General features: G+C 43.5%; 4 protein-coding genes across 7 annotated transcripts; 2 read left to right on the top strand and 2 right to left on the bottom strand.

Annotated features, from left to right (window-relative positions):
- Positions 1-433: 433 nt before the first annotated feature.
- LOC135484087 (amino acid transporter heavy chain SLC3A1-like) lies at positions 434-5,506 on the bottom strand. 3 transcript variants are annotated; one of them, XM_064765193.1, is made up of 6 exons: positions 5,421-5,506; positions 4,300-5,215; positions 3,936-4,037; positions 3,287-3,629; positions 2,436-2,575; positions 434-2,065 (listed from the first exon to the last, which is right to left on the bottom strand). In XM_064765193.1, exons 2-6 carry the CDS (start codon positions 5,206-5,208, stop codon positions 1,631-1,633), a joined length of 1,929 nt encoding a protein of 642 aa, XP_064621263.1. In that variant the 5' UTR covers positions 5,209-5,215; positions 5,421-5,506; the 3' UTR covers positions 434-1,630. The 3 variants fall into 3 exon arrangements, with proteins under 3 accessions (XP_064621263.1, XP_064621261.1, XP_064621262.1); XM_064765191.1 differs by having other exon boundaries at positions 5,338-5,500; XM_064765192.1 differs by lacking the exon at positions 5,421-5,506 and having other exon boundaries at positions 4,300-5,323.
- A 3-nt stretch (positions 5,507-5,509) lies between these two features.
- LOC135484088 (kynurenine 3-monooxygenase-like) lies at positions 5,510-12,149 on the top strand. Of its 2 annotated transcripts, XM_064765194.1 has the most exons (13): positions 5,510-5,714; positions 6,216-6,285; positions 6,446-6,633; positions 6,802-6,850; positions 7,096-7,183; positions 7,719-7,887; positions 8,322-8,579; positions 9,097-9,186; positions 9,730-9,787; positions 10,155-10,237; positions 10,506-10,607; positions 10,868-10,927; positions 11,336-12,149. In XM_064765194.1, the coding sequence occupies exons 1-13, from the start codon at positions 5,652-5,654 to the stop codon at positions 11,483-11,485; spliced, it is 1,428 nt and encodes a 475-aa protein (XP_064621264.1). In that variant the 5' UTR covers positions 5,510-5,651; the 3' UTR covers positions 11,486-12,149. The 2 variants fall into 2 exon arrangements, with proteins under 2 accessions (XP_064621264.1, XP_064621266.1); XM_064765196.1 differs by lacking the exon at positions 6,216-6,285 and having other exon boundaries at positions 5,649-5,714.
- Positions 12,150-15,133: 2,984 nt separating this feature from the next.
- On the top strand, positions 15,134-21,847 carry LOC135484085 (solute carrier family 15 member 4-like). The gene is made up of 10 exons (XM_064765185.1): positions 15,134-15,755; positions 16,168-16,266; positions 17,959-18,017; positions 18,179-18,321; positions 18,862-19,043; positions 19,311-19,498; positions 19,712-19,892; positions 20,180-20,338; positions 20,777-20,902; positions 21,274-21,847. Exons 1-10 carry the CDS (start codon positions 15,515-15,517, stop codon positions 21,501-21,503), a joined length of 1,608 nt encoding a protein of 535 aa, XP_064621255.1. The 5' UTR covers positions 15,134-15,514; the 3' UTR covers positions 21,504-21,847.
- Positions 21,848-23,024: 1,177 nt separating this feature from the next.
- Positions 23,025-27,569, bottom strand: LOC135484827 (mucin-19-like). Its single transcript, XM_064766516.1, has one exon. It carries the CDS (start codon positions 27,567-27,569, stop codon positions 23,025-23,027), a length of 4,545 nt encoding a protein of 1,514 aa, XP_064622586.1.
- Between the last annotated feature and the right edge of the window lie 116 nt (positions 27,570-27,685).

The following is a 27,685-nucleotide window of genomic DNA, read 5'->3' as shown; positions in this document are numbered from 1 at the left end:
ATGGCATCATTTATGTTAAAAGTGTGACTATATGATATATTAATGGGACATTGGCAATGAAGGGGCCATATCAGGAGTCCCAATGAAAGCATGTCACTTAAAATACTGAGTGATTGTGACAATGGGTGATATGAATAAAGACTAGCAAATGCTTTTATCTAAAACTCCATGTACATTTACACTAGGCCTTTCTGTACAAAATTGAAGTAAAAGCATTTGCTAGTCTTTATTCATATCACCCAACGTCGCCAATAAGAGAATCTATGGAAAGACAGGTTCAAAAATTCCGAGGTCATCTTTGGTGTATATAGCTGTGGAAGTCTAGGTTGATAAGGCATAACTTTTCCATTGTAGCAGATTGTGAAAAAGTGCCGAATGAGGTGGGGTGGGAGATAATTTTCATCCAATGTTGCAAAGCAAGGGGAGGGGAGTCATCAAGTTAGGATCGGAGCAATAAAAGGCAGTAAATCATAACCAATTTTTTTCAATTTTTATTATTAAATTCGATTATCTATAAAGCAATAACATAAATATTCATTCTGAGGAAATCAGGGGTAAGATTTGCTTCTCGGGCCCTGCACACAACACCCAAGTTAAGACATTACTCAACATAAACTTAATGTTCGAGCGCAAAAGCAAATGTCACCCAATCGGAACGTTGGGTACTTGATTCTAGGCATTTCATAAACATTGTCGTAAAAGGATATCCAAACTTGCATATTCATTGGTTGTTTTATCCTGCAGACAGAAAAGAAAACACTGACTTCTCCGAGGTGCGCATCATGACGAATCAGCAGAAGTACGAACTGGAACTGAGGTTGACAGTTTAATCTCAGGTGCTGACTTATAGCTGATGTATGCCTGTACTTCAGCCAATAGGGGGATATGTTTCAGGGGCTCAGAGTGCAAGGCCAGACAAGCGAATATCAACCCCTGATTTCCTCAAGACGTTGAAAATGAGAAGTTATAAACCTATGCAATATTGCATATTACATCCTCCTTAATAAAATAAAATAGACTATTATGGAATAACAACACCAATTTAGTGTTTCAGTTAGAAAGCAGGGCACATTCTGAAAAGGACAGGGAGCAGAACCCTGCTTTAACTCTTTCCCTACCGCACCCGGTATACACCGGTCCCTTACACGGGGTATTACTGGCCGGCAGTAATCCGTACAGCAGAAGCAAAAAGGGTTATCACTCGAGTGTTAAATGAAAATGTGTAGGCAGAGCTAAAACTCTTGAGATGAGACACTAAAATTCTGTCCAAAGAAAAATGACTATTAGCAGACCAATTAAAGGGACCATTACATCCTCCTTGATAAAATAAAATAGACTATTATGGAATTACAACACCAATTTAGTGTTTCAGTTAGAAAGCAGGGCACATTCTGAAAAGGACAGGGAGCAGAACCCTGCTTTAACTCTTTCCTTACCGCACCCGGTATATATCGGTCCCTTACACGGTGTATTACTGGCCGGCAGTAATACGTACAGCAGAAGCAAAAAGGGTTAACATTCTAGTGTTAAATGAAAATGTGTTGGCCACTAATGAAAAGAGGCAGAGCTAAAACTCTTGAGATGAGACACTAAAATTATGTCTAAAGAAAATTGACTATTAGCAGACCAATTAAAGGGACCATTTCGACTGCCTCGCTACTACTGCATCCCCTGTTTTCAGGCTAACCTTGTCCCAGTCAACCCAACCCATTAAACTACCACCCATGTTCAGCACAATCTCAGCAGATGAGAGAATACTTGAGTAATCTGCATTGATATTAGCCTCCCCGTAATTCATCAAAACGTAATAGTTATGAGACCTTGGGTGTACCCTTTGTAAAATCAGAGTCCTATTTGTAACAATGAATTTAAAACCCTTTACGAATTCATCATTGAGAGTCATTCCATTGAAGCGCAGTCCCAAACTCTTCTCTCGCTGATTCAAGATCGTTTGGATGTACTCAAGATTTTTCTCAGCAGATTCTGGGCCAGCAGAAATTGTGTATGGCATCAAGGCTTTGGTGGAACTCTGTTTCCATAACAATACACCAGTCTCTAGTGACGGCTGAAAAATAAGAGTTATTTTTCAAGTACATGAATGCCCAATCGATGCCTGGTCTTCTGTGACTTATGTTTTTTTGTTTATTTTCAGTTGAGAAAAGTTTGGGAGCACCAGGGACGCTAATGTCTTTTGCTTTGCTATCACCATCAGCTAGTCTGGATTAACGAATATAATCAGTTCTTGATATCAGCATGTCTCCCAATATGTAACTTATCTGTTATAGAGTTAACACCCTATCAAGAACACTCTCATCAATTCCACTCACAAAAATTGTCCTTAAGAAGGCTGGCTGCTTAGTGTTTGGATCAAATTCATGGAAACCGATGATCACAAAAGGAAAACTGGGAGCCATTCTGACCATATCTACATTTACCTGTCCTATTTCAAATCCAGATTGAATGGCCACAGTTCCTGGGAAGGCTATCAGCTGAATAAGGGTACCAATCAAGATCTCTTTATGAGTCTTCATGCTACCAAGTCGCCAACATGGCCAGGGGTATGGTTCTTTGGTACCTGCAATAGAACTACCAGTTGTTAGAAAGAAACTCATTACACACTAGAATCATTCATAATCAACTGAATAATCACTGAAGCAATGATCATCATTAATTCTGTGTAATGAGCCGCTGTGGTATATTGAGCCGCTGTGGTGTAGTGGCTTGGACTCTCGACCAGCAGTCAAGAGGTACCGGGTTCGATCCCCACTGTCGGCATGAGACTGTAGGCTGGTCTCTCTGTCTTACTTGCCTCTCTGCACCCAGGTGTATAAATGGGTACCGGTCAGAAATGCACAGATTATAGCGCTGGTTGAGCAGCTCATCTGTGGTCTACTGAAGGGTTTCAGGACAGACCGGGGTTAAACTGAAAGTCGGATGATAACCTATATCGTAGTTGATATCAGACTATAAACCCTAAACTTTAAACTTTTTTTTTTAAAGTTCACTTCATATGCGTACTGATCTACCGGCATAGTGTGTCTATCCTTCATTGAAAGAAGGAGACTTTAGGATCGATGTCAGCAAGTTCATATTGAGCTATTCTGTTCTGTAGACAAATGCAATGTCCATCGACTCCATGCTATCATGGCCCAGGGATCTGCTTATAGCCAACTAGGTTTTCTGCGCAACAGAAAATAACAAAGGACATTTTTTGGGCTGTGAAAAAGCAAAGGCAGGCTAAAAAAACTGCCGGTGCGAAATTCACTTCAATGATGGATCAACATACCTTGAATAACATGAGATGTCACAAAATCCATCAGGGAGTATGTCACATTGGCTTCAATAGACACGACAGTATTGACCAAATCAACATTGGCCATAAAGTCTGCCACATCTCCGTTCGCTGAACGGATCAAGTCCAGCACTTCAGAGGGAACCATCAGGGACGCTTTCCTCGTGTCCCCTCCATCACTTGGATCTCTGTCCATGAAAGTTCTGAATGCCCTGATGACCTCAGACATCCTGTTGGTTTTGTTTGTTGCCTGTATCATGTTGAGGTCAGACAGGAATATTCCATCTGCTCCTTGGCTCCAGAGGGCTGTTATCTGTTTCATGAGAGCTGTCTCAACCTTGAAATGAAAGTTAAAGCGAGCCTCAGTATATATTTTTCATTTTGGTATGTGAAATTTAATTGTGATTGTGACAAATTGGTTGAACAATGTGGTAATTTATCATCATGTGGAGTAAAGATAGCTATCAGAAAGGGACCATCTTCTTCTCAACATCAAATGAATTGGAATGATCAAATTTCTTTCAGCTTCATCAGTTCAAAGGAGATGTAACCTGTAGGACTGACAGCATCACTAATCGTTACATAATTCCCTGATACAGGGACAAATTCAACCATTTGGGAGATTCTAAAGTTTTCTTCTCACCCTCTTTTCATCCCAGTTTAAAGCTGGCTGACCTGGCGTCTCAAAGTGCACAAAATATTGGTTTCCGATCGCATCAAATGATGAGTTCCTGTCAAGCGGTTTCTGAAAAGAGAAAGCACAACAGATTTTGCTATGTTTTTTATATGACTACATTTTGGTCGGCAGACAAAAGTTTATTCTCCAAAGACAACTTAGAAAACTGCATCATGAGACAGACAATAATGCCTTACAATCAATATAGTAAATGCACATCACTTTACCTCATTCAGGTAAAGTCTAGGCGCATGGCAATATGTCAATATTTAGAATCAACTTCATAATCATGATATTTGTCTGTCCAATTTTCTTCGAAAAGTCTCATTACCTTGTCATTCCAAATGTAGAAATCCCTGTAAGAACTTGTCCCAGTTTCTTGTCTGCTATCTGTGAACCATTGGTGCTTGTCACTGGTCTGCGAGACAGGCACATTTAGAATCACCTTCATGCCTGAATTATGAGCTGCATCACAAAAAGACTTGAAAGTTTTCAGAGTTCCAACATTTTCATTTAGATCTCCATAGTCTGTTACGTGATACTGACCATTTACACTCTGATATGATTTGAAAATATTGTCCAATTGAATAACAGTTGTTCCCAACACCACAAAATAATCCAATCTTGCAGCAAGACCTATCAAATCTCCTTTGTAATCAGAATCTGAGTCACTGAATAAACGGGGATCAACACTGTAGAAGGCGGCTCCCTGCCACCATTTGAACTCTGGATAGCAGGCTTTTGATAATATGGCAATAAACGCAATAGCAACTGAGATTAAGGCCACAATTGTTGCAATGACGAAGACAGTACAAGCACCGCGTATTACAGGCCAATTCCAGCTTTCATATGAATAACCATACTCTTTCACAGTCAGTCTACTCGAGTTTTTTGACGCCACTTCTTTTGTATCAGTTGAAAAGCCTGGGTTTGATCGTCCATAGACTGATCTAGAACTGCCAATAGAAGACTCATCTCTGATAACTATTAATTCCACTGGTCTACTCCCTTGGCTCCCATCATCTGGCAAATCATTACAACTTGTTTTAGCCGTAGAGACTGTCCTACTACCAAGACTTGCACTGCCGGCAGAATAGCTGGGTAAGCTGCTGTCACTAACCAGGTACTGCTGGTAAATCAAATCCAACCTCTTCCCAATCCCATTGGTTTTTCCCGTGGATGAGTTCGAAATGCTCTTTAAAGTAGCATCTGTACTATCAAGAGTTGATGTCGATGCCATCCTGATCCTGGAAAAAACAGAGTAGGCCTATTGTATATTTTACATGTTAGCTGTACAATAACCTGTTTCCTACTCATGGGACACAGGAAAATAATTCTGGGCCACCCTGTATAGTATTTTCGTTTTCACCTTTTATTTTGGGTTTCCACAAAGACAAACCATTTGTCAACTAAAAAACTACGGCAATAAAGCATTGGAATGTAATTTTTTACTTCAAACCCCCCACATTTGCAACATATCATTGATCAGGTCGAGTAAAACAGTCTTTGTTTGCACATCCGTGTTGGACATGTTGGATCATACCTATAGAAGTTTGGCGAAGGGTATCCACGAAAGTACCAAATCTTATACAAGAAATTCCCTTTGTTTTGGTTAAATATTTGCCGTAAAATCATTTATTACGCATTGTCATCTCATTATTTCTTGCCTGTTTTGTTCCTAAGATGGATGGTAGCGGAGATCAACAGAAAACAAAAAAGAGAGTGGCTGTGGTTGGCGCAGGATTGGTAATCAAATGGGATATTTTTTCCCTGGTTATTTGAAATGTGTACTGTAGTGTAGTGTAGTGACAGTGTATAGATCATAGAATAGAGTGCATGCAGTCCAGCCTACTCCTGATCCTTGTGATTGGTACCAGCCAAAGGGCTCTTCTGCAAGCTGACAACATACACTTAGCTAAGGACCTTCGCTTTCCATAAGGTCCCAGTGGCAGTGTTTCTTTTTGACTTTGTTGCGTTATATCGGCATTAACGTCATAACATTTAAATTCCCAATATGATAAAAAGTGGCGATATTATGCACAATCTTCTCACAGTGTGGCGATAAGATATCGCGCAAAGTTAGATTGTTGCCCTTGACCTTTGGCATCACCCTGGGTTTTACTTTATCTTCTTAATATTGATGGGTCATCTAGATCAATAAAACTCCCAAGATACCAACTAGTACATAACTTTAGTCATAACCAGCTTAAGCGACTTGCCTTCCCATTCATAATTGACCTCTTTTAGGTTGGAGCCCTAAATGCATGTTTCCTTGCCAAGAGAGGGTATCAAGTTGATCTCTATGAACTCCGACAAGGTATGATATTAGTCATTTATTTTTTATCAAAACATCCTTTATAATAATTATAATGCAGTTTTAACCTCTTCTACTGTATGTCTTCGTTTTCAGACCTAAAAAAAGTTATTTTGAGTTTTGGGTTCTTCATTCTAAAGCATTATTAAATTTTCTTCTGCAGATCCCAGGAAATGCGAGTTTGTCAAAGGTAGGAGTATCAATCTTGCCTTGTCACATAGAGGGCGTCAGGCTCTGAAGCATGTTGGATTGGAAGATAAGGTTATTGAGAATGGTATCCGAATGTCTGGACGCAGATTGCATGACGAGCGAGGATTCAAATGGACGAGTCCTTATGGAAAACCTGATCAGGTATGTAAATTCCTCGTGACCGTGTGAAGAAATTATTGATGATTAAGCCCAGATTAGCCATGAGTGGTTTGAAATCTGTGAGAAGCTTTCAAAGAAGTCGGTTCTGGGCCGAAACATCTACCAGTTACGAGATGTACTTCTTCATCATGTCGGTTTTTCGTCTTTCAGTTTCTGATGTCAGTTGAAAGAAGAAGACTTAATGAGGAGTTATTGACAGGTACTGTGAACTGCTAAATCGTTGCGTCGTATTTTTTTGTGAGGTACAAAATCGAAAATCCACGGTCATAAAAATTTGTCGGTTAGAAGTAACCAAGTACAATATCTTCACCAAATTGGCTTTCAGTCCTTTGTTATCACCTTTACCATCCCCAGTAAAAGAATTGATTAATGATTTTTATGAATGAACACAATGAATTGAATTGTCTACTTGCATGATATTATTGTCCTTTCTTGTGTAAACAGCAGCTGAAAAACTTCCCGATGTGAACGTCCATTTTGAAAAGAAACTGGTCTCCTGCCACTTCGATTCTGGGCAGCTGGCTTTCTTAGAGTAAGTACTAATTGTGCTTACAGGAAGTACAGTAGAACCTTTCAAGTATGACAAGTGCTTTCCATAATAGAGAGGTGTCCTGATTAGAGAGGTCAAATTGAATGGAAAGAACCAAATTGTTTTCAAAACTAGCTTAACGTGATGAAAACTCGTCACAAATTATCCTGATGAATGTGTTGCACAGGGCGAGATTCCGTGATATAAATGTGAAGCGCTTTTGAGCGAATGAACCCAGTTGGATTTAGCGCTATATAAGTCTCTGTTGCACAGGGCAAGATTCCGTCATATAAATGTGAAGCGCTTTGAGCGACTGAAACCAGTTGGATTTAGCGCTTTATAAGTCTCTGTTGCACAGGGCGAGATTCCGTCATATAAATGTGAAGCCCTTTGAGCGACTGAAACCAGTTGGATTTAGCCCTATATAAGTCTCATAATTATTATCATTATAAGATCATATCGGTCTAATGAGGACAAAGTAACAGCCAGAAATCTGAGATAATATCACTTTGTGGACACTTTTATGTTTCTTCTTTAGTGTGAATAGCAATGAAAAAGTCGACGTTGAGGCCGATCTGATTATCGGAACGGATGGCGCATTCTCTACAATACGACGAGAACTGATGAAGAGGATACGGTTCGACTTTAACCAGGAGTACATTCCACACGGGTACATGGAGTTCTGTATTCCACCAAAAGAGGGCGAGGTAATGTTAAATGGACCAATGGCATTAGAGCATTATCACCTAACTGCCGGCTGCCAAGTCGCCTTTCAATCTTCAGTAGCAGTTCCCATCATTAGATCACACATATAATGGCAAAATCCAAAAACTGACTGAGTTCTCATGAAGTCCCATTTCAATGCCGACCGGACCCAAGTAAGGCCTCTGTGCAGAGAATGCTTGGATCAGGGGACCGACATGAAGTAGTCATCATGTTGGCATCCAATACCCAGCCTATGACGACAAAGGAACTGGTGCTACGATGTTGCATTGTAGTAGTGGGGTGACCAGGTCAAATCTCAAAAAGATGGTTGGCCTGGAGCCATCCTAAGAAACAAATATACTGTTTAATTTTGCCTGTTTCAACAATGCCGGTTACCTGTATGCTTTGTATTACTTCATGTTTTCTCTGTTGCCAGTTCGCCATGGAGGTCAACTTCCTTCACATCTGGCCACGGAATACATTCATGATGATCGCCCTGCCAAACTTGGATAAGACATTCACCGTAACCCTCTTCATGCCTTTTACGAACTTCGAAGCTATAAAAACAGAGGAGCAACTGATGGGGTTCTTCGCGACTACATTCCCCGATGCCATTCCATTGATAGGAGAGAAGGCCATCAAGGAAACTTACTTTAAATCTGGTGGTGTGGGCCTCCCAATGGTCTCAGTTAAGGTAAAGCATGTTTCAGTGTTTATCAGAATGCCAGGTGCAGTCATAGTGGCTCTCAATGAGTTAAAAGGTTTTTTCTCAATATGGACGGTTGCTTGACACTGGGCTGCTATAGCATATGCTGGGTCAATGGCTTTTGATTGTGTAGTTCATATCAATAAATGGATCTCATCCTCAGAACTAACTGGGAATGTTGTTGTAATCAGTAATGGGACTTATATCAGTTATAGGAATCTCAATGGCTGTTGACTGTGGAGTTCCTATTATAGAAAAATACATTATCGGAACCAACTGAAAGTGTTGTTGTGTTAATCAGTAGTGGGACTTTTATATGGGCACACTTTCAATCATGCACCAATTATATCTTGGCTGTTGTCTCTCTGGCTTGACCAACAGGTTACAGAAGTTTGTTGTAAGGCAGTAGTATGTCTGTGCACTTGATGCGTATTCTGTCATGGAGCTTTTGGCCTGCTAATTACCTTTTGTTCTACTTTTTCTTGATGTTGTTTTCCTCTTGCAGTCCTCGCCTCACCACTACAAGGACAAGTCAGTCATAATGGGCGATGCCGCCCATGCTCTTGTACCATTCTATGGACAAGGCATGAACTGTGTAAGTTGACACTAGAAATTATGACGAATGCTCTGGTTAACTTGCTTCAATCTGAGCCAATCAGTCAACAGGATTACTGTGATGATGATGATGATGATGATGATGATGATGATGATTAAAAGATGCAATCGACAAGCTGATCATTGGCGATAGGAGTGCCAGCACGGTGACAATTGACACCTAAGGGAAGGAGCAGTGCTCCTAGCCGCTTAGAAAACCTCACCTCAAAATTTCTCCGAATTTCTATTTACCGGCGAGCGATCTTGCCGTCTTTCGCCGTGCAGTCCGAAATGAATTTGGTTCATACAGCCTTAAAGTATGTTTTATTCAGTAGAGAACATGTTTTTCTTCAAAATAAGATTCTTACTGATTCGCCAAGTGCTTCCAATTATTGATAGTTCTACCCTGATGAGGCTCGGGCATTTTTGGCCTTGCTCGGCAGATTAAGTTGACTTAAGCTCCGATAAGCATTTAAGTCGACAGACCTGTTTTCAATAGTTCCTTGATCACTCGTCAAACTCTAGCAATACTTTTACTTTTCAGGGTTTTGAAGATTGTTTGGTACTTGATGAATGCCTCGACGAATGTCATGACAACCTTGGTAAGGTATCTCTTTGGTGTTACACCTGATATATCTACATTCAAACAAATGCCTCTTAGCCATTTTCAATGGATGTAGTGTTAATAAATAGACATCAGCAGCATGTGATGAATTGAATTTGATATACATCAGGCTCAAGAATGGTGCTGCTCTGTTTTAAAAGGCTTTATGCTCTACTAGAGGTCAAGTTAGGAGGAAAGAAGTAAGTTGTCAATTGGCTGTCAAATCAATTGTTGGGAAATTCATTTTGTGGTGAATAGCATCGTGGTATAATTTGACGAGAGGGGACTCTTTTGTTTTACAATATGCATGATATAAGAGAAAAGAGCCCAAATTTACTGAGAGAGCATTAATTTTTTCCCTGCAGAAGCTGCCCTGGCTCTCTACTCGAAACGAAGATGTCCTGATGCTCATGCTATCTGCGACTTGGCCATGTACAACTACATTGAGGTGAGTTTCACATCAAATCTCCAACTGACGACAGACTGAGTGAGCTTCTACAGCGAACAGGCTGTAATGACTGGCGCCGCCATAAGATCTGAAGAAATTTTTCAGAATGGTTCGTGTTTTCGAGCAGAGACAGACAGCGGGTGACTGTTTCTGGTTCAGGTCACGTAGGTTCAGATACAAAAATGTGTTCTTTAAAAGTTGTTTCAGAATCCTTTTCAGAATCCTAATCGAAATTTACTGTGTGTATAATACTGTTTTCCACCTCCAGATGCGAGAATCGGTCAATTCCAAGATTTACTACCTGAGGAAGAAATTTGACAGCTTGATGAATAAACTCATACCAAATTCTTGGATTCCTCTCTATACGATGGTGAGTCATCGCAAGAATGATCCTTTCCTCTGTAATCACACCATAAGTATCTAATAATGCTTACTTTACCAGTATTCATGGCCAAGATGAGCCATTTAAAGCAAAATATTGACAGGTTTTAGCTTTTCCTTTTCGTGTGCTGTGCCATTTTCTCAAGAAATGTCTAGTCGCCTCCTTTAACAGCTGTAACTGTCTGCCTTCTTCCCCCCCCCTGTTGTACTTGTACATGATGACTAATGTGCTTTCTTTAATACTTGAAGGTGACATTTACCCGTTTGCGATACAGTGAGTGTATCAAGCGGAAGAAGTACCAGGACAAGGTAACTAGTCCGTCCAATAGTTTCAAGCTTCAAGTAATTCACAGCAGTCTTAAACTCTGCATAGTCATTTGTAGCCATAGAGGCCTGGTGTCCTTAGTATGTATGAAAGTTAATAAATTTCAAACTGTTTTAGAACTTAGAATTGAAGTGATTTAAAAGTTAATCTTGGGCAACTGTACCTTTGTTGGGTGACCTAGTGTCTTCAAGGGGAAAGTTGACTCTTTGCTCTAGGGTAGCTTCCTAACTGTACAGCCAACACTACTGGTATTTGTTAAATAGAATTCAACATGCAAAAATTGTTTTAGCCTGAGGCTCTCTCATTGCTTTCAATGAATTGACTTGTTATCCTGACCTGAATTTTTTTGGCTATGATGAACAAAGGATTTACAGAAGTCTTTTTCTTTTCAGCTTATTAATGGTATGGTGGTGAGCACTGGTCTTGGAACACTTGTTGGCGGAGGGTACTTCACTTATCGTCTGCTCAAGGCAGGAGTGCTGCCCTCTAATGTTTGGGAAACATTTGCCAGTTTCGGGCAGAAGATGGGCAAACTTTTCTAAAGATAAACTTCCAACTCCAGGGCATGTTATCTACGTGCTGTGCATGATTGGAAAGATTGTTTAAACTTTTATGGGACCAGTTCAAAATGCATTTTGATTCGACAGCTTAAAGGCCTACTGCATTTGAAGAAAAATCTGAAAATTAAGCTTGAACTTGAAACTTTTCAGTTTTGTAAATCCGTTCTTAAGTTTGCCAATGTGTTGTCGGACATCTTCTCTCTTACTACTATGAATCCGGGTCAAAAGAAAATGCAGTGAACACAAACTGGGTAGACCTTTAAGTCAATTGTTGTAACAAAAATATAAGCTTAAAAATTATTACTCTATTTTTAGTAGTAGATGGACAGGTTACTTATTATATGATGAGAAATTTGGAAGAATTTCAAGACAATTTTTCACCCAATTCTTTTTACCATGATCTCACCGGACCCCTTTCTTATAAGGAGTCTGCTCTGCTTTTGCTCAATGACAGCCTATATTTTTGTTGGTACTTGTTTAAAAGTATTTCTTCATTACTTGTCTTTATGCTTCCAACTCTTATATCAACAAAGCTCAGGATTTTGTGTTATGTCATAACAGACTTTTGGTTTATGAACATGTTAACGAGGTGTTTTAGTGTGGTGTGTTCATCGTGCAGCTGAGGTTTACAAATACACGACATATATCTGGAATATTCATGTGTTGGTTTTGATTAATTGGTACTTGCTCCTGTTGCCAGTTGTGATTATCTTTCATCCTGGCCGACACCCTTGCAGTACACTAGAGTCTCGCAGGGACTTCGGGGCTTGAAGCGGGGACCTCTCGTCTTCTATAAGCCATCAATCTGAGCCATTAGTCAGCAGTGTCTCCTGCGGCAAGGACGCCTGTTATTTTGGTCTTTGCTATCTAAGGCAGGTAACATGACAAATGATGATTGAACTATGTCTCTGCCATCATACGATGGATTCAGATGGTGAAATGTTGCATTGCCTTCAAGTGTTTAAGTGATGGAGGTTCTGCTACTGGTGAAAGACACATTGCCCCCTTGTGTCTTTACCATCAAATTCAAAGCGGGTTCTGACATTGAAGAAACACGTGTTGCCCCTGTCAGACTGAAGAAAGATGCTTTGCTTCCTTTGTCTCTACCATCTAATGTGGTTGAGACCCTTTTGAAGGACGCATTATCCCCATATGGTCTCTTGCATCAAAGATGGCTGTGCCACGAGAAAGATGCATTGTCTCGTTTGTCTTGGTCTGTTCCATCTAAAATTGATGTGACACTAGAAATGACTCGGCCTCTACTGGATCTCTAAGATGTAAGATGGTTGTGACCAAACATAAAGATGCATTGCTCCTTCTTGTACAATCTATGGTGGTCTCACTGCAGTTCACTGCTATGTCTCTTCCATATAAGGTGGTCAAGACCCTTACATCCATCTAAGGTGCATGCACAGAAAGACGCACATTCGGTGCATCCAAGATGGGTGTTACAATCAAGTAAATGAGTTGTACTCTACTGGGCTTCTACCATCCAAGGTGATTGAGATCCTTCAGAAAGATACATTGCCGTATAGATTTCCAAAGCATATCTGAGCTGAACAGAAAGACCCATTGGGCGCATTCCCTCTTGGTCACCACCCTCTAAGATGGATGTGACAAAAAAGCAAATAAATTGCTCCCCACTGGGCCTCTACTATGCAAGATGCTTGAGACACATTGCTTGTAGGTATCCAAAGTACATCTGAGGTGGACAGAAAGATCCATTGGGCGCATTGTCTCTTGGTCTCTACAAACCTAAGATGGATGTGACAATAGGGCAAATGAGTGAGCCCTAACTCGGCCTCTACCACGTATGTTGGTTGAGACTCTTCAAAAAGACGCTTTGCCAGTAGGTCTCTGAGGTTCGTTTGAGGTGGATGTGACACTAAAGGAAGACGCATCGCTCCATTGATTCACCATCTTTTTGATATGTGGTTTGAAGCGATATTGAGACATTGAATCCGAAACGTTTAAAGGAGTCGGTTTATGTATGAAGTTGATTGGCATACTTCTCGACGAACGCTGAGAAGGCAAGAGCATTAATCCTCTCTCCGGTCCTAGTCTTTGTCTCCAAGTAGAGGGCCATAGGATCTCTCCTTGGCCAACCTACACTCCGGTCAGATGTCAGTCGGTCGATACCGAGCAGATCGTCGATAGCATGACAGATGGTCTGAAAGTAAGAAAACGGGGAAGTATTAGTGTGGTCTTTCCCGACCATGCAAATATTCGACACATGACAAGACAAGAGTCTAATTTGTGGCTGTGAAATGATAAACTTCACTTCCTGTTCCGGGAGTCTCATCTCGACCCTCAATGTGTTGACATTGCTCAGCTTCCAGACAAGACATGGACGACGGCTACGGAGGTAATGCCGCTGTAAGTTCAGTATGCGGGAGCCTACACCATCAATACAAACCTAAAATTGATAGAGCCCAGGAAAGTTTCTGCATTGACCCAAATCGGTCCTATGACTGAGGCTGGTCCAATACCTTGTCGTGGTGCTCCGGCTTGTGCGCTTTGGTGACCCTGGGAGCGGTACCCGGGAATTTCTAATATACACCAGAGGGGTTGCAGGCGAGAACCCAGACCAAATAGGACCACTGATGAGGCCAATTTGCGTCACAACCAGAATGTTGAGAGAGACCGCCAACGAAGATGGGGCGGCACAAAACGTAGACCAAGGCACATTCGATTCGGTCTTCGTCGGACACGCGGTCGCACGACTAACCTTCATGTGTTCGAAATCTGTTATACCAATTTCTGGCAGTGTTGACATGTCCATGAAGACCAGTTGGCGACCCGAAATGAAGTTTTCTCTAAAGCAGAGCTGAAACGAGAAGGCGTCGCTTTTTAACGTGTTGATAAAAGAGACGGCTTCTAGCTGAGTTTACAGCACAACAGCGCTGCTTCCTTCAGGAGGGACTGTGTCCGGAGTGTAGACCTATGGGTAAAGTGGACCATTCACGGTTGTTCCTGCTTAGAAAGATTGGCTTGGAACACCTAGCCCAACTCACCTCATACTGAGGAAATCCCAGGTCACAGATAAACTCGACCACTTGGGCAGCAGTCCATTTCAAAGCCTTGGACACTAACGCGTCCAGCTCAGACTGCAGTTCTTGTTTCTTTGTTTTTCGTCGTGGCATGGTGGATGTGACGTCTCTTCTTATCCCCCGTTCGTTGGCAAGGAAGAGACGACGCGACGTCGGTGGGACGTCAATCGTCGATGACGTCATCAGTAACTAATATAGAGGTTTAGATATTATACTAGAACGTCTTCGGATTACCGTCACAACACCAAAATCTGATAAATGATTAATTGGCATCAAAAAAAATTAACATCGTTTTCGGAGAATGAGATCAATCTAAATATCGAATGTCTTGGGATGATTACTATTGTTTACTTCATAGGCCAGATAAATCAAACATTGCAGAAGACAATACTTGACGTATTAAGAACACTGAGCAGGAGCCAACAGATATTGTTTGTTGGAAAATGCTTTGCCGGGTCGCCGCTGGCGGGTCAGGGTCAGCCGGACATCAGTCGAGGACCCTTGGTCGAGGACAGTATGATAGTGACTCGATAGTAATATTGATTTACCGATGTATAGGCTTTAGGCTATATATGCGTATACATAAACGTATGTGAGGTAATTAGGTCAATCAAGTCATGTTTATGATTTACAAATGTGTGGGCAAATTAGCTGAATCCTGTTGCTGAATGAGTCAAAAACTTCTGACTTGAACTGCAATATTGGGATAACGAAGCAGGACAGGGTTACCTGGTACACTGAAGCTATTCGGTTGGGAATTAGCAGTCAACAAATATGGTGCGGATTATGTTCATTACGAAGACTTGTATCGGACTTTCCTCCTTTCTTACTTTTGGGTAATGTTAAAAGTCGTTTTGAAGCAGCTGCGACTCCTCAGAAGTGGGAAGATTGTGACTTCGTCTTCCGAGCCGGATGTTACTGTTATGTTGAATTGATTCAGTTGTTTTTGACTTTTTACTGGATGTCGAATCGCCTTGGAAACATGCCGATTATTGTCAACCCAGACGCTGACGCCTATACCTTCATCTCCCCGACCCCGATGCGATACAGGGGGACTCGGTTCGCAGTAGGATGTATCTACTGCATGGAGGTGCTCAATGGGTTCGCCTTCTTTTTGTTGGCGCCAAATGTTGCAGAGTTTGGCAGAGATCAGCTTGGATTCCTTCAGTCCACCTCAGTCATCATCAGCATCGTATTTTCCGGTAGGTTATAGTGTCAGTGATTGAAAATTATATCACATCCAACGACAGGGTGCGTCTTACGACTACGGTTCCTTCGACCTTTTGCAGGACAGCCACAGAAGATGTAATCACATTCAGGGAGTCTTTCGCTTGTAATGTCGCAACCAGTTGACTGTCACAATCACATCACTCTTTTCGTCAGTATGAGGATAGAGCATGGGAAAGTCGTCGCGGACCGGCCTCGTCCTGTCGCTCGTTATATGAGAAAAGACAACCAGGGTGCGGGATTGGACTGTCCCGGGAGTCTAACAAAAGCGCCCGATGCAAAAAACGAGCTTTAAAAAGACAGGTGTAACAGTTTTTAGTGTCCTTGGATAGAGTGTCTCAGAGACTTGAGGGTAAATCCGCATTATTTCTTTCTATCTGATTCCAGGTGTTGTTTACAGTACCCCCATAATTGGTGGCCTGCTGGGAGACGCAGTTTTTGGTCGATATAAAACAATATGTGCTGGAAACGTACTGTTTCTTTTAGGTAAGCAGCGAAAAATTGGACGAAGGGCCCAGGCGGTCTACTGCTCATACGTTAAGTGCCCGCGTCTGAAACCTAAGCAATTAGAAATGTTTACGGTCAAGAAGTTTAAACGTTCTTCGTTTTCTTATCTGATGCATACAGCATTCGTGCTTGATAGCATTTCAGAATAGGTCCAATGCTTTAGCAGTTACTAAAATGAAATGGTCCAGGGATCATGTGCTCACCTCGGGTAATGTAATGCATGTCATGTGCAGTGGATATGGGGAGAACAGTTTCTGGCTAGTTTCATGGAAGACAATGTCAGTCTGAGTACTGAACCAAGATTTCGGGTGAAAACATCTAAGTCTTGTTGATTGAGAGGGAATATCGTTTTCGTGATATTTTAAAGAATAACTACCAAACCATCATTTGATATAAAAATTTCGCTCTAACACCTATCAGATTATCATCAATATCTCGCATATTCAGCGTTATATCACGCACAGTTCGTGGATGCAGACCGCTTTAAAAATACCTTGTACCCAGGTCTTATAGGCTTTTCAGTCCTATACATTCATGCTCATGAATGGTCATATAGGCCCTGCATCCAAGGCCCCTTTTTGAGTTCGATGGCAGAAATTTGCAAAAAAATTCCAAATGTTTAAAAAACATGAAGCGGTTGGAATTTTGAGCTGATTTTTGCATGCAGCATCTGTACGACATTAACAACTACATTGGCAGTGTTTTATTGGTTCTGACATGTCTAGATATCAATTACATGTGTAACAATATATCATTTTGGGTCATTTTTGGATGGATTTTCAGGCAAACACGAACGACGCTAAGATGGTGAAAATTTTGGAACGTAATGATAGATACATAATCTGATTGATGCTAAAGCGAAATATCGATATCAATGGTCGATGGATTTGACTGAAAATCAAGGATGTTGTAGAGAGTGCATAGATATACAATCACATGAAATTTTGTTGCAATCCGACTTTGTTTAGTTTTCAAGATGACCGCCTGGCGGCCATATTTGAAGTCCGAGCGAGACAAATTTTTGGGGTAGAATAGAGGGTCCCTAGATATATGTCCTCCCAAGTTTAGAACCTTCCAGCTCAAATAGAAACGAAACGTGCCACCTATCGGTGATTTAGTGAATTTTGACCTCTGTGACCTTGAAAAGAAGGTCAAATCAAAAACCCAGGTGATATGTCATTTAACCTTATTAGATACACCCACCATAAAAATTTCATCACTCTACGTACAACCATTAGCTTCAAAAGGGCAAAAAAACAATTTCCAAGATGGCCGCCTGGAGGCCAGAGAGTAGGTCATATCGCGAAAAAGACAAATAGGTCTGGGCATATTGCTCAAAGCTACCATCACACCAAGTTTTAGCCATCTAGCCCTGGTGGTGACGAAACGTGCTCCGCTAACGGACGACGCCGGACGCCGACGGACGACGGACGCCACGGTATCGTATAAAGTTCCCCAGAGGTGAGCTAAAAAGTATGTTGACTAATGATCGGACGGAGTCCATCCTCGCATACGAGAGTGAGTCACTCCTCCCTTCGCAAAAGCTCGGTCATTGGTGCCGAGTGTTGCACTGAAGTTCAGGATGGACGGAGTCATGGCGAACAGCATAAGCAAGCTTAGCAGCAATTGGATTTACTAATAAACTGCACGTCACCTTGTTCTCTCTTCCAGGAATGGCTATTTTGCTCATCCTAACTGTTGTTCTCAAGACGACGGAAGTGCAAATTAATGTGAGTACATAGAATTTGCTTTGACGGCTCTTGACCGATTTCGCAGTTGAGCGCTGATAAGGCGCAAACAGCATCTTTTGATAATCTTTAATTACACACATCGACGAATCCCATTCACACAAAACACGATTTAATGACAACCAGTAATAGTGTTAATTCAGTTTTCAGGGAGAATGGCCTTGTTCTGCATATCACTGATCTTTGTTGCGACGGGCCAGGGTTTTATCACCGCCAACATTACACCTTTCGGCGCTTACCAAGTCGACAACGGCAATGGTCTCAGGCTAAAACGATTCTTTCGATGGTAAGTTGACCCGTCATTTTGTTGAAATAAACCGTTGTGGTATGATAATAAAACTTCCTCGTTCAATCCAAAACGTACTTTGGACAGTCGCCAGTTTCCCAATGAGTGAGGACAACGACGTAAAAAGACTGGTCCGGAAATTGAAGTTGAACAAGAAGTGCCGAGAATGTGCAGTGCTCATGATCGCACAATGAACTGACAGTCAGTATCCCCACATCTAGCCCACTGGAATAGGCTCCGATCCGCTGTACTCCTGTAGAGGAGTTGGCTTCGTCGATCTACACCACATCCACCAGGGATCTCTTGACCATGGATGTTCCAAGCCAATTCGGCAGTCAGTTTGAAGATAGCGAGTGCGCGCGTGACGGACACGAACTGTAAAGACAGAAACGTCCGATCGGAAGCTAGAACAACCAGAGAGAAAGAGACAAAAGCGCGGTTTACACGACGCCAAAAAAACGACATCGGACGATATCACATCCACATCGGATCCAAAAGTCAAAATGTCAATGAATTGAGACGCGACCCTTTCTGTTGCAGGTGTATGTTTTTCTTCAACATTGGGAAGTTGGCTGCCTACCTGCCGATCCCTTTTCTGATGAAAGGTGCAACCTATAAGTTAGCTGATCTCACTCTGCCCGTCGTGCAGGTTATAGTGGCAATCCTAGCAGCGGTCGTGTTTGGTGTCGGCAAGAAGGCATATAAAAGACCTCCCATAGCAGGTAGGCATACACGATTCAACTGCAGGTGTTTGTGCAAAGACGGATGTCTCTAGTCTCCTATGCAGTCCATTTCGTCAGCCTGATCGTCTTTCCTTACCGGGCGGCAGGACGGGGCTGGTCCACTGCGTCCGGAGAGTAGATGTCTAAGGAGTAAGGCACAACCTGGCAAGTGCTGACCTTTCCTTATCTCCTTAATAAAGGGTGATGTGATTGCACTGGATGTGCACCTTGATTTCCATGTTACCTAGATCTGATGTATCCTTTCAGGGAGACAAAATCTAAGTCACCTTCTCCGGGGATTCCGTCACATGCGGTACGGCAAGAAAAGCTTCCTCCCTTCGGATGCGCCGTACAAGGAAGTCAGGCGATGGTACGCGGCGCATCTCCTTAGGATGGTCTTCTTCCTCTTTGCAATGTTTGCCACTACCGGGGTCTTCGAGGCTATTTATTTCCAGGTAGGTGACGGCGTATGTCGGACTGCCACAACCATGTCTTCATGAAACGTCCTATACAGTCACAACCATATGTTCGCACGACACAAGCGAAGACACACATTACATTCCCTGTTGTAATTTGAAGGCAATTTGTAAGACTTTACGATATGACTTAAATAAACCACCCACTGACAACATGGCCAACTTTAAACAACGTCGCCTTTTTTTCTTCAGCTGGAGACCTCCTTCCCAATGGAAGCGAATTACTTCAAGGATCCGAAATGGAATATTCCGCCCAAGTTCATTTTGAACTTCTCCCCAGTGACGGTGCTCCTCCTGATCTGCGTGGCGGAGGTGTACTCCTGGTGGTGCGAGAGACACCAGGAGAGGGAATGGTCCAACATCAGACGCATTGGTTCGTTTTTTCGCCCTTTCTCTCCTGCAAATGCCCCAAGCAACAGACAGCGAATTCGGACTTGTGTTCAGGACGACCCATTCTGGCCATGGATTGTGACATCTAAAAAGTGTTTCCTTTTTTCACTACCCGGCACGTCTTCAGCTCAAAATATGACTTCTTGGTCAGGATCATGAATTTTGTTGACAGCGTGAAGTATTATCATCTCGGTCTCCGTCATGGGTCAGGCAGCCGCCACGAAGCTCCTTTCAACAATAGATATAGCGCGATTTGTTTTCTCATTTTAGGTCTTGGTATCCTGTTTGCCGCGCTGTCTTCGGCTGTGACAGGGGTTCTCCTCTCGGTGGCTGATCTCCAGAGCATGCGCTGGGACGACATCTCGCTATTCTGGCAGGTTCCACAATATGTCTTCATCGGCTTTGCTGATATGCTCATATTTACAGCTGGTAAGGAGCACGCAGACTTCCGGGGCAGTCCATTTCGTCATGCTGATCGTCTCTCCTTAGCATGATGGGGGAGGGGGTTCCCGAGGCTAAGCCACTGCCTCCGATCCGGAGCGTTGTAAAGAGTCAATCAAGGCTTTGAAACCGTAGAAAACGATTATGTGTTGATGACGTATTTAAAATTCTAACCCGAGAGACAATAAAGAGGTTTCGCATGTGCTACGAATTGCATATATCGTTCGTTATTTCGGCGAACTAGTAGATATGTGCGAACGTCCGCATCCACCAACATGGCGGCTCAAAACCGACAGGGCCCAAAGGCACGGGATTTAGGAATCTGGGTTCTACTCGAGGTTGGGTCGAATTATGATCAAACCTTTCTCCGAAAAGCGCAAGACACCAAAGCCTTCCGCTTGCTCAGTTCGTCACATTTCTTTCCAGGTTATGAGTTCTGTTACTGTGAAAGTCCACCTGGTATAGAAGGCTTCCTAACCGGTCTCTTCCTTGGCGTGGGCTCAATATTTGGCATCATCATCTCAATGGCTTTAACACCTCTAAGAACAACCGGTAAGACAAAGAAATGGATAGAAGTCAATGTCCGATCCTCGCTTTGGGTCTGCCCCGCGTCCAGCGGCGCAGGCGACATCAGCCGGCAACGCTCCGTTCTCTGGCAAATTCTCTAACTAACATCGCTGCGTGGCTGGCTGACTGTGATAGGCAGGTTTGTTTTGCAATCCTTACCAGCATGGAACACACTGTATCGTAGGGGGAGGGACGAGGCCGTCCACTGCGTCCGGAGTGTGAACAAGATAAGTCACTTTCGAGGTCCTTCTTCGCATGCTGATTTTGTAGTTGAAAAGGACAATGCGGCGACATCGACTCTCAATTAAAACGGTCACCTGATGATCAACTTAGCTTTGAACATTTTCAATTTTCAGACCTACGCAACCACGTAGACATGACACAACTAGAGATTCTGTTCTTCATACTGTCGGGACTGATGCTGTTCGTCTGGTGTCTCTATATCATTCTGGCCCAGCTCTACCGCCACGCCAGAAACAATTTACCTGACGCGCCGGGGGAAAGAAGCATCTCTCATTCAAATCCTTGGGAGGAGAACAGCTTCACGCCAGATGTATTTGACATTAGGACTAGTTTTACAGAATGAACCCCCAAAAATCGTTTTGGATACTGGTCTAAAACAGAGATAAGCTACCTTATCATTCCACTTTGCGCGTATGGGGTGCACACTTTATCAAAATGACAGTCTATTTTTTAGACAGACTATTTATTTCTTGGGGCCAAAGGAATCTCCAATTCAAATCTTTTGGAGAAGAAGTTCTAGGAGACTCACCCATGTGTTAAATGTGAGTATAGCCCAAGTGAATGAATGGGCGAAAACGTTCGTCTTTGGTGGTAACCCTCTCCATGATAAGATTTCCTAGACACCTCGGTTGGTGCTTCACGGGAAAATTATTTTGAATGATATGCAAATAAAAAATACAACTTTTACATTATTTAGTTATTATTTACTGAAGTTGATACAGTGGAACCTCCCTTGGCAGACACCTCTCTATTAGAGACAACCTCTCTATTAAGGACACTAGTTTGGTCCCAAATTGGTTCTTTCAACTCAATTTGACCTCTTTAATTATGACACCTCTCCATCAAGGACAGCACTTCATAGTTCCCAGGGTGTCCTAAATAGAGAAGTTCTACTGTACATGATATAAGATCGGCTGCTGTTACATTATTAAATTTATTTGCCAATACCGGTTGGCACTTCAAGCAACGTCTATTATCACAACAGTAAATGTGCTAACATGAGCTCCTCTCCAAATTACTCAGTCGATGTTGTTGAATCAGAAGATTTTTCTCTGATGGTGCATTTGGTTGCAGCAGCCTTGGTACAAGTAGCAACAGTATTGGCAGTAATTGCTTCATCAGTGGAACTAGGAGCAGGAATTACACCAGGAGAAAGAGCAGTTTTCATGGGAGTAACATCATTAGTACAAGAAGTAGCATGAATGGCAGCATTAGTGACGAGCACTGACAGTATTGGGCGTTTTCCGGTAGTATCAATGGTACAAGAAGAAGCACCAGTGGCAGCAATAGTGACTAGTGCTGACGCAGAAAATGGGTGCGCGAAAGCAAACACACAGTAGAATGTTAACTGTTTAATGCAATATCGACAACAGTGAAATGCCCTACTGTTGTATAGTAGAGAGTACCTTGTGCTGACAGTATTGGTCCTTTTTCCGGTAGTACACTGTATATGTATCAATGGTACCAGAAAGAGCATCAGTGGCAGCATCAGTGGCACCAGTAATGATAGCATTGGTCGCATGGGGTGAAGGAATTAGTGGTACCAGAAGTGACATCAGTAGCAGCAGTAGTGACACCAGCGTTGACTGTATTGGCAATTTCTGTCGTAAAAAAAAAAGGAATTGGTGGCACCTGAAGTAGCACCAGTAGAAACAGTAATGACTTTATTGGCAGTTTTTCGTGGTAAAGAAATTAGTGACTACAGTAGTAGGACCAGTGATGACAGTATATGAGGTTTTGTTTTAAAGGATTAGTGGCAGCAGAAATAAGATCGGTGGCAGCATACGTTGCATTAGCTTTGTGGTGATAGTACCAGAGCTATCAGATGTAGCAGTGGTCCCAGATAAAGCAGCTGTGGTACTTGTTATAAAGCAATGTTGTCAGGATTAACAGTGGAGACATCAGTGGCAACGGTGGTACTAGTTGCAGTAGTGACAACAGCAGTTGTGACTGGGTCTGTATCATGGCTACCTCCAGCAGTTGTGACTGGGTCGGTAGCATGGCTACCACCAGCAGTTGTGACTGGGTCGGTATCATGACTACCACCAGCAGTTGTGACTGGGTCTGTATCATGGCTACCTCCAGCAGTTGTGACTGGGTCTGTATCATGACTACCACCAGCAATTGTGACTGGGTCGGTATCATGGCTACCTCCAGCAGTTGTGACTGGGTCGGTATCATGGCTACCTCCAGCAGTTGTGACTGGATCTGTATCATGGCTACCACCAGCAGTTGTGACTGGGTCGGTATCATGACTATCACCAGCAGTTGTGACTGGGTCTGTATCGTGACTACCACCAGCAGTTGTGACTGGGTCTGTAGCATGACTACCACCAGCAGTTGTGACTGGGTCTGTATCATGACTACCACCAGCAGTTGTGACTGGGTCTGTAGCATGACTACCACCAGCAGTTGTGACTGGGTCTGTATCATGACTATCACCAACAGTTGTGACTGGGTCTGTAGCATGGCTACCACCAGCAGTTGTGACTGGGTCAGTAGCATGGCTACCACCAGCAGTTGTGACTGGGTCTGTATCATGACTACCACCAACAGTTGTGACTGGGCCTGTATCATGACTACCACCAGCAGCTGTGACTGGGTCTGTATCATGACTACCACCAGCAGTTGAGACTGGGTCTGTATCATGACTACCACCAGCAATTGTGACTGGTTCTGTATCATGGCTACCTCCAGCAGTTGTGACTGGGTCAGTATCGTGACTACCACCAGCAGTTGTGACTGGGTCTGCAGCATGGCTACCACCAGCAGTTGTGACTGGGTCTGTATCATGACTACCACCAGCAGTTGTGAGTGGGTCTGTATCATGACTACCTCCAGCAGTTGTGACTGGGTCTTTATCATGGCTACCACCAGCAGTTGTGACTGGGTCTGTATCATGACTACCACCAGCAATTGTGATTGGGTCTGTATCATGGCTACCTCCAGCAGTTGTGACTGGGTTTGTATCATGGCTACCACCAGCAGTTGTGACTGGGTCGGTATCATGACTACCACCAGCAATTGTGACTGGGTCTGTATCATGACTACCACCAGCAGTTGAGACTGGTTCTGTATCATGACTACCTCCAGCAGTTGTGACTGGGTCTGTATCATGACTACCACCAGCAATTGTGACTGGGTCTGTATCGTGACTACCACCAGCAGTTGTGACTGGGTCTGTATCATGACTACCACCAGCAGTTGTGACTGGGTCTGTATCATGACTACCACCAGCAGTTGTGACTGGGTCTGTATCATGACTACCACCAGCAGTTGTGACTGGGTCTGTATCGTGGCTACCACCAGCAGTTGTGACTGGGTCTGTATCGTGACTACCACCAGCAGTTGTGACTGAGTCTGTAGCATGACTACCACCAGCAGTTGTGACTGGGTCTGTATCACGACTATCACCAACAGTTATGACTGGGTCTGTAGCATGGCTACCACCAGCAGTTGTGACTGGGTCAGTAGCATGGCTACCACCAGCAGTTGTGACTGGGTCTGTATCATGACTACCACCAACAGTTGTGACTGGGTCTGTATCATGGCTCCCTCCAGCAGTTGTGACTGGGTCTGTATCATGGCTACCACCAGCAATTGTGACTGGGTCTGTAGCATGGCTACCTCCAGCAGTTGTGACTGGGTCTGTATCATGGCTACCTCCAGCAGTTGTGACTGGGTCTGTATCATGGCTAGCATCAATAATTGTGACAGAGTCTGTAGCATGGCCATCAACAGCAGTTGTGACGGAGTCCGTATCACCACTATCAATAATAGTTGTGACTGCAACGCTGGTTGATCCTCCATCACTGGAACTGACAGAAACGGCAATCGTGCCCCTATCATTGGAAGCTGCAGTTGTGCCACTGCCACCAAACGATGTGGTTGTGCCACCATCACCAGAAGCAGTGACTGTGCCACTACCAGCAGAAGCTGCAGTTGTGCCACTATCACCAGAAGCTGTGATTGTGCCACCACCACCAGAAGCTCCAGTTGTGCCACTATCACCAGAAGCTGTAGTTGTGCCCCTATCACCAGAAGCTGTAGTTGTGCCACTATCACCAGAAGCTGTAGTTGTGCCACTATCAACAGAAGCTGCAGTTGTGCCACTATCAACAGAAGCTGCAGTTGTGCCACTATCAACAGAAGGTGCAGCTGTGGCACTATCACCAGAAGCTGTAGTTGTGCCGCTATCACCAGAAGCTGTAGTTGTGCCACTATCACCAGAAGCTGTAGTTGTGCCACTATCAACAGAAGCTGCAGTTATGCCACTATCACCAGAAGCTGTAGTTGTGCCACCACCACCAGAAGCTCCAGTTGTACCAGTATCACCAGAAACTGTAGTTGTGCCACTATCACCAGAAGCTGTGATTGTGCCATCACCACCAGAAGCTGCAGTTGTGCCACTATCACCAGAAACTGTAGTTGTGCCACCACCACCAGAAGCTGCAGTTGTGCCACTATCACCAGAAACTGTAGTTGTGCCACTATCACCAGAAACTGTAGTTGTGCCACTATCAGCAGGAGCAGCAGTTGTGCCACTATCACCAGAAGCTGTGATTGTGCCACCACCACCAGAAGCTGTAGTTGTGCCACTATCACCAGAAGCTGCAGTTATGCCACTATCACCAGAAGCTGTAGTTGTGCCACCACCACCAGAAGCTCCAGTTGTACCACTATCACCAGAAACTGTAGTTGTGCCACTATCACCAGAAGCTGTAGTTGTGCCACTATCACCAGAAGCTGCAGTTGTGCCACTATCACCAGAAACTGCAGTTGTGCCACTATCACCAGAAACTGTAGTTGTGCCACTATCACCAGGAGCAGCAGTTGTGCCACTATCACCAGAAGCTGTGATTGTGCCACCACCACCAGAAGCTGCAGTTGTGCCACTATCACCAGAAACTGTAGTTGTGCCACTATCACCAGAAGCTGTGATTGTGCCACCAGCACCAGAAGCTGCAGTTGTGCCACTATCACCAGAAACTGTAGTTGTGCCACTATCACCAGAAGCTGTAGTTGTGCCACTATCACCAGAAACTGTAGTTGTGCCACTATCACCAGAACCTGTGATTGTGCCACCACCACCAGAAGCTGTAGTTGTGCCACTATCACCAGAAACTGTAGTTGTGCCACTATCACCAGAAGCTGTAGTTGTGCCACTATCACCAGAAGCTCCAGTTGTGCCACTATCACCAGAAGCTGTAGTTGTGCCCCTATCACCAGAAGCTGTAGTTGTGCCACTATCACCAGAAGCTACACTTGTGCCACTATCACCAGAAACTGTAGTTGTGCCACTATCACCAGAAGCTGTGATTGTGCCACCACCACCAGAAGCTGCAGTTGTGCCACTATCACCAGAAACTGTAGTTGTGCCACTATCACCAGAAGCTGTAGTTGTGCCACTATCACCAGAAGCTCCAGTTGTACCACTATCACCAGAAGCTGTAGTTGTGCCACTATCACCAGAAGCTGTAGTTGTACCACTATCACCAGAAGCTGTAGTTGTGCCCCTATCACCAGAAGCTGCACTTGTGCCACTACCACCAGAAGCAGAGGTTTCACTACTTCCACCAGATGATTCAGCTGTGCCACTACTGCCTGGGGTTGGAATTGTGCCGGTACCAGCAGCCACCGTTGTTACACTACCACCACCAGTTGAGCTTATTTCACCAGCCACTTCCGATGCATCTGTTGTTCCCTCTATCGCTGTGTTAGATTCACCACTTGTACTTGTAGTTACGACAGGGGTGGTCATCTGGTAAGAGTGTGAAGGTGTCAGGACTGCACTTTCCAGTGCAGGGGTAGTTTGGTTGAAATGAGATGTAGCTTTAACACTGGTTAAAGTTGGAGTAGGTTCGAGTTCAATATGGGTAGACTTGACACCTTGTTCCAGAATGGACAGCATGATAGAGTATTCTGGTTGTGACTCGGGTTGGGACACTCCAACATTTCCAGGTGGAGTCACATCACTAGGGGAGACTGATGTCATCAAGTCAAGTAAAGTAAATGAGGAAGGGTGCTTCATCGAACTGTCCCTGTAGCTTGGTGTTGGTGTGATAATCTTGTTAACCAACACAGATTCATTGGAAGAACCCAACATATCTAACATCTTGGACGTTTGAAGTGTCGCTTCTGCTTCAATGTGACTATGGGTTGTTTCGGGAGCACCGGTTGTCTTGTCCATGGTCTCATCATCATCCACGTCCTCTTCTGGTGTTGAAGGAGCCTCTGTTGGAGGGCTTGTTGTCGTGGTGGGCCTGGCCAAATACTTAACTGTCAAAACCTTGAAACCTTTGACTGCAAAGAAGCAAATTGAATATACTGAGGACTCATCCTTCATCATTTTGTTCGACCTTGAATTAGGTCCTCCTGTCACTGGAGTATAAACTGAGTGGCGTACCATACTTTACTTTTGATCTCAGGACAAAACCTAATAAAGTAGATAACTCTCTTGCCCGAGGAAAAGTTGGCCTAAAATGTTGCAGCATTATTTGGATTGTTGAAAACTATCTTACCTTC

The sequence above is a fragment of the Lineus longissimus genome, chromosome 3 (genome assembly GCF_910592395.1).
Source record: "Lineus longissimus chromosome 3, tnLinLong1.2, whole genome shotgun sequence".
Taxonomy (NCBI): Eukaryota; Metazoa; Nemertea; class Pilidiophora; order Heteronemertea; family Lineidae; genus Lineus; species Lineus longissimus.
This window is presented reverse-complemented; position numbering and strand designations above follow the sequence as displayed.

Excerpts from the sequence above, each read along its gene's own strand:
- LOC135484087 (XM_064765191.1), bottom strand. The coding sequence starts at position 5,450 with ATGATATGTTGCAAATGTGGGGGGTTTGAAGTAAAAAATTACATTCCA. Across the intron at positions 4,038-4,299 it reads TCTACATTTGGAATGACAAG|AAACCGCTTGACAGGAACTC; the intron begins GTAATGAGACTT and ends TTCTCTTTTCAG. Across the intron at positions 2,066-2,435 it reads CTGGATTTGAAATAGGACAG|CCGTCACTAGAGACTGGTGT; the intron begins GTAAATGTAGAT and ends CTTATTTTTCAG.
- LOC135484088 (XM_064765194.1), top strand. The coding sequence starts at position 5,652 with ATGGATGGTAGCGGAGATCAACAGAAAACAAAAAAGAGAGTGGCTGTG. Across the intron at positions 5,715-6,215 it reads CTGTGGTTGGCGCAGGATTG|GTTGGAGCCCTAAATGCATG; the intron begins GTAATCAAATGG and ends GACCTCTTTTAG. Across the intron at positions 6,851-7,095 it reads TAATGAGGAGTTATTGACAG|CAGCTGAAAAACTTCCCGAT; the intron begins GTACTGTGAACT and ends TTGTGTAAACAG.
- LOC135484085 (XM_064765185.1), top strand. The coding sequence starts at position 15,515 with ATGTCGAATCGCCTTGGAAACATGCCGATTATTGTCAACCCAGACGCT. Across the intron at positions 16,267-17,958 it reads AAACGTACTGTTTCTTTTAG|GAATGGCTATTTTGCTCATC; the intron begins GTAAGCAGCGAA and ends TCTCTCTTCCAG. Across the intron at positions 18,322-18,861 it reads CTAAAACGATTCTTTCGATG|GTGTATGTTTTTCTTCAACA; the intron begins GTAAGTTGACCC and ends TTTCTGTTGCAG.
- LOC135484827 (XM_064766516.1), bottom strand. The coding sequence starts at position 27,569 with ATGGTACGCCACTCAGTTTATACTCCAGTGACAGGAGGACCTAATTCA.